General features: G+C 49.3%; 1 protein-coding gene across 1 annotated transcript in view; it reads right to left on the reverse strand.

Moving 5' to 3' along the window:
• Positions 1–1,684: 1,684 nt before the first annotated feature.
• LOC8038608 (SEC14-like protein 2) overlaps positions 1,685–12,610 on the reverse strand; it is a gene marked incomplete at its 5' end in the record, with an annotated part of 31,997 nt that continues 21,071 nt past the window's right edge. The window contains 2 exons of the mRNA XM_040223682.3: positions 1,685–1,856; positions 11,449–11,752. Of these exons, the coding sequence (XP_040079616.3) occupies positions 1,762–1,856; positions 11,449–11,752 (399 nt within the window). The remainder of the gene's footprint in view (positions 1,857–11,448; positions 11,753–12,610) is intronic.

Consider the following 12,610-nt stretch of genomic DNA (forward strand, 5'->3'; position numbering starts at 1 on the left):
GCATAGACAATATTGGGTGCAGATTGGTTAAAGTGGACCATCATTGGACCTTTCTTTTGCCAATGCTCTTCCAATATTGGCCCAACACCTTGTGCTGCCTGGGATGTCTCACCGCCCGGGGGCTTTTGTTCCACTGCGTCACCCGCATGACCGCCGGGGCTACTCAGTAGTGCGGCGCCACTAACCTTGTTGCTGGACAAAAAAGGGCGAATATATTTTCGCTGTACTTACGTGAGTGGCGCTGGGGCGGAAGCCATTCACCGTCATAAATGCATCGGCCTCCCAACTACCACGTGGTGCTAAGAAATCGTTTTATTCGGTTTAATAATATTTTTTGTGCGTTTATGAGAGAAAGAGGGGTGTTTCTAAGGTGCTGACGCAACTTAGTTTGTGGATAAACAAAGAAATAAGAGCTAAAATTTTGTTTCCGTACCCATTTAAGGCACAACCACAAGGGACGTTTTTCAATCGCTACGAGCTCCGACGTTGACGCAAGCCAAGGGCGCGATAAAACGCCTTAGTGTGTATGGGAGGCTGACACGGGTGGTGACGACCGACGCTTCATCGGTGCATCGGTGGCTGACACTCTTAGCGCATTGCAGATTGGTGCGCTTGGAGCGAAGGCCCGAGCTGAAGACGACAAAAATCCTATGTTAAATTTCCGTCCTCTCTGCCCGTTTCGATCTGGATGAGCACGGTACCGGCATGCGGTCGTGTATCACTATTATACGATGCATGTATAAGACCTGAGGGTAGCAGTTGTACTGCACTGGCTAAATGTCTCATCTACAGCGGAGAGAATGACTGCAATCTTTATTTGATACAGGAGACCAGACGCCGTCTTGGACTGAATAATTTCCCGCTACCACATGAAGTACTATTTCGTAGTGGCGCACCCTTGTCTAAAGGTTGCACGTCCAAATATTAACCTCGCACCTTAGCCGGAAGTCATTTTTTTCATTAACAAAAATGAATAAATGAAACGGCATAAAAAAAAAGTGAAATATTACGAGGTTGGGACCGAACCAGCGACCATCTGCTGACAGAGCCGACGCTCTACCATGAGCCACTTCCTTCAATTAGAGTCCCTTCCCGAGGAACGGGCATCCAGAGGAAACTTCGGGTATCAGTAATCTCCAATGTCACGCGCCGAGCATGTGTTCCAAGTTTCTTGGCGTGCTCGGCATAGCTCGGTCGGCGTTGGCGTTTAAAATTTCAGAAATGTTTCTCTGATTTTAATTAAAACAATTCCACACATGAAAGCTTATTAAAGTAATATGCACGACAAAACCCCTTCTGACCGGTACCCTTTTTCGCAATTTTTTTTGTTTATGGCGGATTATTTTCTCTCTATCCCAAGCACCATGTGTGCACGCATCTGGATGTGGAGTTAACGCAATCCCCTTGGATTTATAAATTTTACCTCCGTCTTAGCTCAGCTCGAGCAAAACCTTTACCTCGAGTGAGCGAACCCGTGTAATTGCAAGCCTGCCAAAGTTACCTTTCACGCGCCTTCAGCACGCACTGACACAGAGGGTTCTAGTCCCGAGGCCATGGTGGTAGCTGTATACACAGCCTGTCTCTAGAGACTAGACTGCCTTGTTGTGAAAGTAACCAATATCAGAAATAACCTGATTAAAAAGTGATTTAATAAAGCAGGTACAAACTTAAAACACTCGAAAGATTGTTTATAATATTCTAGTCTGATCTGAGATAGTGTTTTAGCAAAAGAAAACACAAATATGATAATCATCAGCTTCCTCAGGCCAGGACTTCTTCAGAGCTCTTGACTTGTAAAACGTAGGAAAGCTGTTTTTTGGTAAACCAGCTGTAGCTGTTGTCAAAACGGAAGATGTCTGAAAAAAAAATAAGAGAGGTATTTAAAATTTCCATATTCTTAGCGCAGCTATATACCATACAATGCCGCGCGCAGGGCCGAGAAAGCAACGCTCGGTCACGAACTTTTAGAAGGTTCACAATTACTCAAAATGTCACGAATGACAAGTGATGAGGCGATGAAAACTGGAGTAAACTAAACGTTTAATGAGACGAACTTGTACCCAAAACAAACAGGAAACAGAAGATAACAATAGAGCGTCGGGGGTGTGGAAGTCGGTGTAACAGCGGAATCGAACGCTGGAGCGAGACTGACTCGACAAGGTCACGGGCGGCCTCTTATCTAGAGTGCGTCACAATCTGGAAGATTCGGAGAAGAAAGCTCGAGCGTCGCGCGCTCGGGGCGAGAATGAACACGCACTTTCTAGAACAACAAAAGCAGGAATAAATGATAGAAGTTATGTCCGGAGCAAGAATAACCGTGAACCTTCTAGAATTCCGTGACCGAGCGTTGCTTTCTCGGCCCCGCGCGCCGGCAGTATCATCTACATATTACGACAAAGACGGCTTTGCCCCCACCATTCATCGTGTGATTATTGGGCAGTCAATCAGGTACCACTGACCCGCAAGTTCTGCAGCCACCTTTTGAATGGAATAAGATCCCCGTGTCATCCCACAAAAGCAAGCTAAATCAGAGTTAAGAGACAATAAGAATACTTCTCAGTTGTATTCAGTTCTCCGGAATATAATATAGAACCGGAATTCAGTAATCGAACGTTGTCGTACCGTATCGAAACTAAAAAATTACCGCATCTCCACGTGGTCAATGATGTTGATTGGGGCGAAGCTCGGGTGGTGCTGATGATACTGATTTTGGTCATAGGTAGTGCTGATGGTGCCGTTTTCATACATGTCAGTAGAAGATTGTGTGGTTTTCTTCTTTTTCTTTCTTTAAGAAGACAGATGGGATGGGCATCTCAGAGCCCCTATTTAGTTTTCTTCTTTTTTTATTTTTTTTTCATCTTTTTTTTTAAATTTTTTTCTTGCTCTCGCTGCTAAGCTCACGAGCAGGGGCAGCCGGACGGCGGACGGACATACGGACATGGCTAGCCCCCAAGGAGCTTCGCCCCTAAAAGAAAGCAATTGAAGCTGCGAATGAAAACGTGCATGCCTTAGTCACACAATTAAAAAAAACCAAGCAAGACTCTTCACGTGGAGCAGTGTGAGCCGTTTCTGCTTGTTTTCATGATGTCACACCTTAAAAAAATAAATATCAGATTTTTTTTTTGTTTTAACATTTCTTGTCAGAACTCAAATGGTCACTATGTTCGACTGCTGTAGGCGTTGCCAAAAAAAGTAACGAAGTACATACGTTTCTCGTTAGTTGCAAATAAAAGGAACGTGTTACAGGCCTACGTTACCTCAAATTAAACGGAACGAGTTTCCCGTTACCCTTTTTGATACAAATAAGGCACGTTGCTGTTACGTTACTTTTGATTAATAATTAAAATGTTTCACTGCCTGGGCGCCATACTTAACGAAGCACTGTGTCCAAGCAAAAAGTTAACAGAATTCTGTTATAATTTTCATGGTTCCGATTTTAAAGGTATATGGGATGAGTGCAAGAATTCATAACACTTGGCACATAGAAACACGAAAACAAGGAGGCGTAATTTGTTTTACTCTTGGGTAGAAGACCTAAGAGTAACATAATTATGTTACTCAAAATAAGTTACAGAAGTATGTTATCCGTTACTATTTTGGAGATATAGCGAGGACCTTACTACGTTACCGAGGAAAGTCCCTCGTTACCTGTAACGCCATTACTTGTAACGCGTTAACGCTAACACTGCTACGCTCCGTGTGTGCAAAGAGAGTATTAAAGAATACAATATAGTAAGAAACAAAGAAAACTCCGCGTGATAGGGGAGGAAGATCATCATGGTTGTCACTATTGAGAAAGAACGCTTCGCAAGAAATTTGTTGAAAAAAATTAAAGCCGTTTACAACTCCCTGTAACACCGAATTAAACCGCAGCTCTTGAGGAGGTGGATGGAAGAGTACTGAGGGGAAGGTATTTCCCTCCGCCCTCCTCCTCACCTCGTCATCCTGCCTGCTACTCCTCCTCCGTCCTCCTCCTCCTCCCCCCGTCTCGGGGGATCACGTGCCTTCGGGGGGGGGGGGGGGGCACGTGAACTCCCCCAAGGTCACGTGACCCCTCCCCCTCCCCTACAACCGTAAGCGCGCGCTGCGCCTTTGAAGCACAATTTTTAGCGCGCGCCAGGAACGTTGCTGTGCTCTTGACTCTTGTCCTATATACGACATTACAAAACTGCAGTTCGCCGTGCAGCGCACTGACGTCAAACTGACGAGCCCCACCTTTGCGAGAGGCTGGATGACTGTGCGATATAAGATAATAAAGCGCTGAAGTACGCAACAAAGAGCACAAAAAAAAAGAAGAAACACCCGAGGTTTTGCAGTGGAACCAAAAACAAAAACCCTATTATGTTTGTTTTAGTCATTTACACTTATTTAAGCTATTTTAATAACTTGTACAACTCGGCCATCAAGCCGCTCGTGAAAGTTGGTGGCCTCGGTTGAACGTCAGTGCGCTGTACGTCGAACTGAAGTGTAGGGGTGTCGTACGCTATGCAAAAACGGCCTATTAACATAATCGGCGTGTTTAAGGGTTTTATTTATTGCTCTGTCAAATATAAATATTTTAATATACCGTACCTTTTTGTACCGTGTTATTTGCAACATTGCGACCCCTCTCCCCAAAACTACCCATTCTAAGCTCTGTTGTATCCCTGCGGGCGTCCGGCTTCATCACCAAGTATCGGCGATCGGCGAGATGGACCGGTCACACCTGGCGCCCTCGTTTTCCCGAGGCATGAAAGAAAGGAACTGCCACGGCTGCCCCGACAGAACTGGCAGCGCCGGGAAGTCTACTCATCTGGCGTAGTTTTGAACGTCCCGGACAAAGGACGCTCCTACAGCCTCGAGCTACCTGGGGGTAGCAAGACAACGAGAAAGAAAACGGTCTGGTGCAAGAGCGCGCGCAAGAGCGTGGTGTTTTTTTTTTTTTATCTTTTGCTGGAACTCGCAACCTCGATGAACGCTGCTGACGATCAGCCGCCTAACCTGTACATAGGATGTAATTAAATCTGTACATACTGTACAGTTCGTTACCGCTGATCGGCTCCCAGTCTCCTGCCCCACTCCCGCTCCCGTGCCTGGCACACCACCAACCAGGGTCAAACGCTCGGTCCCAACAACTGGTAGGCAGCGGTGGAGATCGGGTCACATGCGTCGGACATCGGAGGTGGGTGGGTGTTCATTTTCGTTCGGAGGTTCGCCAAGTGTCGTTCCTTATAGCTAGGAATTTATCGGTGACATTTGGGTACCTAAGTGGCTACTGAAGAAGCGTGACATTAGAGTACTTCTCAGTAGAGGGATATTCCGAGCGTGGGTGGCATTCACGATAGACATGGAGTGGGCGAAATTGAAGAAACCGGAACTGACTCAGCTATCAGAGGAACTGGGATTAGAAGTAGTAAGAACCATAAAAAAACAACAACTCATTGCTAAGATTCGGGCTTTAGATCTAGAAAATTAGGAGATCATTGAGAGCTGGGAAGAAGTAGAGAAGAAAAACCATGACCGAAGGAGGGAACTTGACTTGAAAGAAAAGGAACTCGAGCTTCGGAGACTCGAGTTGGAGCAGCGGCAGCTCGACAGCGGGCGGGCTAGCTCAGAGGGGTCAAGTCAAAGGAAGGTCGAGAGTTTCAAAATGTCTAAACTGATGCAGCCGTTCAAAGTAGGCGAGGACATTGGCCTCTTTTTGGTGAATTTTGAGCGTACCTGCGAAAAACTGGGTTTCAGACGCGAAACTTGGTCACAGAGACTGCTGACGCTCCTCCCGTGTGAAGCCGCGGACGTTGTCGCGCGTCTGAGCAAGGAGGACGCTAAGTGTATGAGAAGGCGAAGGCGAGTCTGCTCCGAAAGTACCGCCTGACCACAGAGGCCTTTCGTCAGCGATTCCGTAGCATGCGTAAGAAGCCCGAACAAGGATACCCGGAGCTCGCGTACGACCTGCGGGCAAACTTAATCGAGTGGCTAAAAAGCGCCGATGTGTACGGAGAGCACGATAAGGTAGTGGAATGCGTGGCCCTTGAGCAGTTCTACCGTTGCCTCCCTGACGCGGTGAGGTTCTGGCTTCAAGACAAGCCTGACGTGAACACCGTCGAGAGAGCGGGGGAGCTGGCCGAGGAATACGCTTCACGTAGAAAAGCTGGAGAGGAGCGTCCGCTCGAGAGGGAAGCCAGAGGGGAACCTAAGAAGCCCGACGGAACCGGTAAATGGCCTCCGGCAAAGGCCGGTAAACGTAATGGGGAAGGTAGGCAACCTGAACAAAAGCTTCCGAGCGAAGACGTCTCAAAAGAGTCGAGATCCAGTGAGAAGGGGAAACCCGAAAGAGAGAAGTCGTTTGAAAAGCGCAAACCGCCGGTGTGCTATAACTGCCAGGAGAGCGGGCACATCGCGGCGGGATGTCGGAAGCCAAAAGTGGTGTTTCACTACGTCGATGACGAGGAGAACCGGAGGCTTCTAGAGCCTTATGTAGACGACTTAAGAGTCAATGGTAGCCCGTGCCGAGTTCTTCGTGACTGCGCAGCAACCATCGATGTCATGCACCCGTCTCTGGTAAGGCCAGATGACTACACGGGGGAATGTGCATGGATTAAGCAGGCAGTCGAAGATCAAAAGGTCTGCCTCCCCATTGCTCGCGTTAGTGTAGAAGGTCCCTTTGGGAAGCTGGAGACCGAGGCCGCGGTTTCCCGCAATCTGCCGCTCAGCTGCCCCTATTTGTTTTCAAACAAATCCGATCAGATGCTGCGAAAAAGGGGCCTAGTGTTTAGCGAAAGGAAGGTGCAGGCGCTAACGAGAGCCAGGGCGCGCCAAATAGCCGCGGAAGTGGTGTGTCGGAGTGAGGATGAAGTTCCACCGAGCTGTCAGTCAACTTCGGACGGGCCCTCTTCCTCCGACAATGCGGAGACCACTTCTACGGACAAAATGGGGTCAACGCGACACGGGAGCGCCGCCGGGGAAACCGGGAAACTCGCGAGAAGCGATACCGCGGCGGAGATAGAAGAGGGAAAGATTGTGCCTGGCTGCGAAACGGGGGACGAGGGGGGACTCGTACTCTCCCCTTCGTCGCGTAGCTTTCATGCCTTGCTACAGGTTGACCGAGAGCTTCTCATTGAGCAACAACAGAGTGATCCGAGCCATACAGTACTGCATGATACCTCCAAAGATGGCATAAGCAGACGGAACGTCTTGTATCAGATCAAGGCAGGGGTACTCTACCGCCATTACAAAGATCTTAAGGGCAGGGTTCTCGACCAACTGGTCGTGCCCTAGAAGTACCGCTCGGACCTCTTAGAGTTGTCTCATGGGAGCTCTTGGTCAGGTCACCTCGGCATTAAGAAAACGAAGGACCGGCTGTTACAAGAGTACTACTGGCCAGGCTGCTTCCGCGACGCGGAAAACTTTGTACGGTCGTGCGACGCGTGTCAGCGTGTGGGGAAGCTGCACGAGAAGAACAAAGCACCGCTGAGACTAGTGCCGCTGATCACAGAGCCTTTTCGCCGCCTGGTCATAGATACGGTAGGTCCACTGCCAGTGAGCAAGTCAGGGTACAAGTATGTATTGACGCTACTTTGTCCCGCGACGAAGTTCCCAGAGGCATGTCCTCTGAAAGAGTTGAGTTCAGCCGAGATCGTGGACGCGCTGCTGTCTGTGTTTGCGAGGATTAAATTTCCCGCTGAAATCCAATCAGACCAGGGTAGTGTTTTCACTAGCGCCCTCACGAACACATTTTTGGAGAAATGTGGCATTCGTGTTGTGCATAGCTCCGTGTACCACCCTCAATCAAACGCCGTAGAGAAATGGCATTCAGTTTTCAAACGAGTTCTGCGCGCGCTGTGCTTCGAGCAGAAAGTAGATTGGGAGGCGTGTCTTCCGGCAACCATGTTCGCATTGCGCACAGTGCCACATGAAGCCACGGGTTTCAGCCCGGCCGAGCTTGTGTATGGGCGTTCGCTGCGCTCGCCACTACGCATGTTGCGTGAGTCGTGGGAAGGCCAAGGGGAAGACCCGACTGTGGTGGAGTACGTGTTGAAGCTCTTAGATCGCATGCATAAGACACAGAAAGTAGTTGAGGCGAACATGCAGCGGGCGCAGGCGAAGGCGAAACTCTACTATGACAGGGGAGCCAGGGAGCGTAAGTTTGAAGTGGGAGACCAAGTGATGCTGCTGAGGGTTTCCAAGAAAAACAAGTTAGAGGTGCAGTGGGAAGGTCCAGCCAAAGTGCTGCAAAAGCTCTCTGAGACGAACTACGCTGTGGAGTCGGGGGGAAAACGAAAGAAAGTACGGATATATCACTGTAACCTGTTGAAAACTTATGTGGGGAGGAAAGAGATAGTTAGCCTTGCTTGGAACACCCCAGAGGAAGTCCCCACGGAGATTCCTACTTGGGAGGGGAAGAGGGGAGAGTATGATGTAGACACCGTCATAGCCAAGGCAGTAAAGACCGACGTTCTTACTGAAGATCAGCTGAGCGATCTGCGCAAAGTGATCAGTGAGTTTGAGGGGTTGTTTTCCGATCGACCTGGCCGTACTAATCTCGTGTGCCACGATATTGAGCTCACCGAGAGTACTCCAGTGCGATCGAAGGCGTACAGGGTCTCTCCAAGACGGAGAGACATACTAGCTGAAGAGATCGAACGCATGTTCCGGCTCGGGGTTATCGAGGCCGCCGAGAGCGACTACACCTCTCCACTCATACTGGTGGAGGTGCCGGGCAAAGACCCCCGCCCTTGCATAGACTATCGTAGACTCAACACGATCACCCGAGATCAAACGTACCCTATCCCTAACATAGAGGAGAGGGTAGAACGAGTCAGTGCCGCTAGGTACATTTCCACGCTGGATTTGATTCGTGGATATTGGCAAGTGCCCCTGACAGAGCGGGCAAGCAGGTATGCGGTGTTCATTTCCCCACTTGGAACGTTCCGCCCATTGATGCTCAGCTTCGGGCTCAAGAACGCCCCGTTTTGCTTTTCAAAGCTCATGGACAGCGTTCTTCGTGGAACTAACACGTTCGCACTGCCATATCTGGACGATATCGCGATCTTTTCAGCAACGTGGCAAGAACACGTTTCGCACCTGCGGGAAGTGTTTCGCAGGCTACGCGAAGCAGGCCTTACAGTAAAGGCAGAAAAATGCCAACTGGGGCAAGCGGAGGTGACCTACCTGGGGCATGTAATCGGACAGGGCTGTCGGCGACCCTCAGAGGTTAAAGTAGCAGCCGTTGGGAGCTTCCCTAGACCCGAAACAAAGACGCAGATTCGTTCGTTTCTGGGCTTGACTGGCTATTACCACCGATATGGCGCGAACTATTCTCAGGTAGCCAGTCCCCTCACTGATGCTCTCAGGAAGAACGAGCTCAACAAAGTCGGGTGGGACGAGAAGAAGGAGCAGGCTTTCCAGAGCCTAAAGAAGGCGCTCACCGAGCGGCCGGTGCTAAGAGCACCTGATTACGATCAGCCATTCTTTGTGCAGTGCGATGCAAGTGACCGGGGCATGGGGGTTGTTCTGTGCCAAAAAGAAGGGGACGAAGAGCATCCCATTCTCTACGCGAGCCGCAAGCTGACAACACGGGAGGAAGCGTATAGCGCCTCCGAAAAGGAGTGTGCTTGTCTAGTCTGGGCCGCACAAAAGTTGTCTTGTTACCTGGCGGGAGCTCCATTCACCTTTGAGACGGACCACTGTCCCCTGACCTTGCTGCAGCAAATGTCGCCAAAAAACGGACGGCTGCTAAGGTGGAGCTTAGCACTTCAGGAGTTTAACTTCCGAGTAACATACAAGCGGGGGAAGCTGAACTCGAATGCAGACACTCTCAGTCGCATGTATTGAAAGGGGGTTGTACAGACGCTATAAAGCCTTGAGAGATTTCTAGCCATTCTAGTGTTTTAGTGCTTTCTCGATGTCTTGTTTGGTGGGTCAGCCGCGCTCGGACGGCAGAATTTGATGACAGTGAGATTAATTAGGGTGATCTTTACTTGGCGAATTTCCGGGCGGGGTGAATGCTTGCTGATTTCTGTTGTGTGATGTTTTGTGATTCCGTGATTCATGCGCTGCTTGCATGTTTGAGAGGTGAAAAAGTAGCAGCGCCGATTCTGGGGCCTGGAAGACAGCAGCGAGCCATCGGCTTTCGGCAGAGCGGTTGCAGACCCCTCAACCTCAAGACCGTTTACCCGTCGGCGGAGGAGCTGTTGTATCCCTGCGGGCGTCCGGCTTCATCACCAAGTATCGGCGATCGGCGAGATGGACCGGTCACACCTGGCGCCCTCGTTTTCCCGAGGCATGAAAGAAAGGAACTGCCTCGGCTGCCCCGACAGAACTGGCAGCGCCGGGAAGTCTACTCATCTGGCGTAGTTTTGAACGTCCCGGACAAAGGACGCTCCTACAGCCTCGAGCTACCTGGGGGTAGCAAGACAACGAGAAAGAAAACGGTCTGGTGCAAGAGCGCGCGCAAGAGCGTGGTGTTTTTTTTTTTATCTTTTGCTGGAACTCGCAACCTCGATGAACGCTGCTGACGATCAGCCGCCTAACCTGTACATAGGATGTAATTAAATCTGTACATACTGTACAGTTCGTTACCGCTGATCGGCTCCCAGTCTCCTGCCCCACTCCCGCTCCCGTGCCTGGCATGAGTCGACACACCACCAACCAGGGTCAAACGCACGGTCCCAACAGCTCTCGTCACGAATGGCTGGCTAACACAGACGCGCTTACAATGCTTCAAACATTTCTTTATTTTCTTTGTAAATACCTGAAAGCAAGTACGCGTATTTTGTGCTTTGAAAGTGCTTGGAATAAATGGTTATGTTCATTGTAACGGCCTAAAAACGCGAACCCGTTCCCGATGTGTATTGTTCGACATACCTTGCACGACGAGTTTTCTCCTACTTTTGGCAAAGAATACTTTTCGTAGACCGTTCTATAGAGCTCTAAATTATTAGCGGGAGCGTTTGCCGCCGTCACGTTGAGCGCAGATTGAGCTGGCGGTCATGCACAAGGCCAGAAACCCGGAGCGTATGCAATATGCGAAACGTCCCTAATGAAATTAGATATCCCGGTCCTTCGTGCAACGCTTTTGCAAGGCGGAGCACGAGGATTCCTATTTTGACGTGCTCACTTTTTTCGTTAAAACGGCTTCACGCATCAAGGCCGACAGTCGCTGCCACCGTGTACGCGCCGCCGCCACCGCTGCCGTCCCCGCTCCTCTGGTTTTTCGCTCGTTCGCGGGAGGGCGAGCGGCGGGCTAGAGTTACGAATAGCGGCGGACCTGTCACGAAAGCATTTAGATCTACACGCTAGGTGCCTTCGATTTCGCAGAAGAACTGAAGTGTACGTGTGCAGAGCTTTGGCCGACGCTTAAGGTGCTCGAGCGACCCAGCACCCATAGCATCGGCTGCATAGCCACAGAGAGCTGTCCCTGAGTAGGAGCATACGGCGCACAAGCAATATTGAAAATAGCAGCCTCACATGTCCCGGGCTCAGCGGAGAGTCTCCCAGTTTCAGCAACCTGATCGCACTTGACCTTGCCGACTTCCAAGATCTCCTTCGGCTTGACGTGTTCTCCCGCAATGTGCAGGACACCGAAGCCAACGTCGTGGCCGGGACTCGTTTGGAACTTCCAGCACAGGGTTGATCCTTTGCTGTCTACTTTCACGGGTACATCCATTTTCTGTCCCCGTTCCAGGGAGCAGGTGGTGGCATTGGGATCCTCGGAAACGCGAGGGCCGTTCTTGAGGTAGTATTTTACGGGCACCTCGCCTCCAGCTGGAACCTGCGGTCATTCTCGTGTTAACACAAGGGGTGCTTTGAGAAATTAATGTCGCGTGCCCTTGCATCACACAACTTAAGCATCATTACAGTTTCCTCGCTAGCGCTGAAACTGACGTCATATGAGCTAAACACCGATAAATTTACCACGCTAGATTTAGCGCGGAAATTGCTGTCGCATGACCTATCCACCAATTTAATTTCCTCTCAAAATATGGCGGAAAAACTGATGTCGCGTGACCAATACAGATAATCATTTTCAACAGTAAATACAGTGAGGACGTTGGCGTCAGCTGATTCATTTACCAATTTAGTTTCCCCGATAAATTTAGCGAGCAAGTTTGCCACTTGAGATATACAAATAATTTGCTTAACAGGGCCTTCGTCCTGCAAAATATTATAATGAAAGCGTTCGGCTCAACTCTTGCTTTTGCTAAAAAAAAAAAAAAGAAAAAAAAAAGCTAAGCAAGATCCGCGTCCTGGGCTAGTAAGCAAGTGACCTTTGGGTATACTAAGGACATTCATGTGAGCTCGGTGTTAAATTTATTCTTCTTTATATTTACTGATATAGGATCAGAGGTCAGTCACACTCTCATTTCCAAAAAAAAAAATGCAATCGATCTCACTTCGCCATTGAAGCAGTCAGTGTTTCATTAACTAACATGTTGCGTGATTTTAAAAGCGCTTCAAATTATTCGAACGAACTCAATCGTTACTTGTTCAATTACATTGTCTGCTATTTGATTCTTGGGGCGTGTTGCCTTAATTTCTATGCATTTTTATTTAAAATGAAACACCTGAAACACAAGGATATATTTGCTGAGCTGTGTAATTGCCCTGACTGAGCACCACTGAGAAATTT

The sequence above is a fragment of the Ixodes scapularis genome, unplaced genomic scaffold (assembly GCF_016920785.2).
Source record: "Ixodes scapularis isolate PalLabHiFi unplaced genomic scaffold, ASM1692078v2 PGA_scaffold1__304_contigs__length_218370807, whole genome shotgun sequence".
In the NCBI taxonomy this organism is placed as follows: Eukaryota; Metazoa; Arthropoda; class Arachnida; order Ixodida; family Ixodidae; genus Ixodes; species Ixodes scapularis.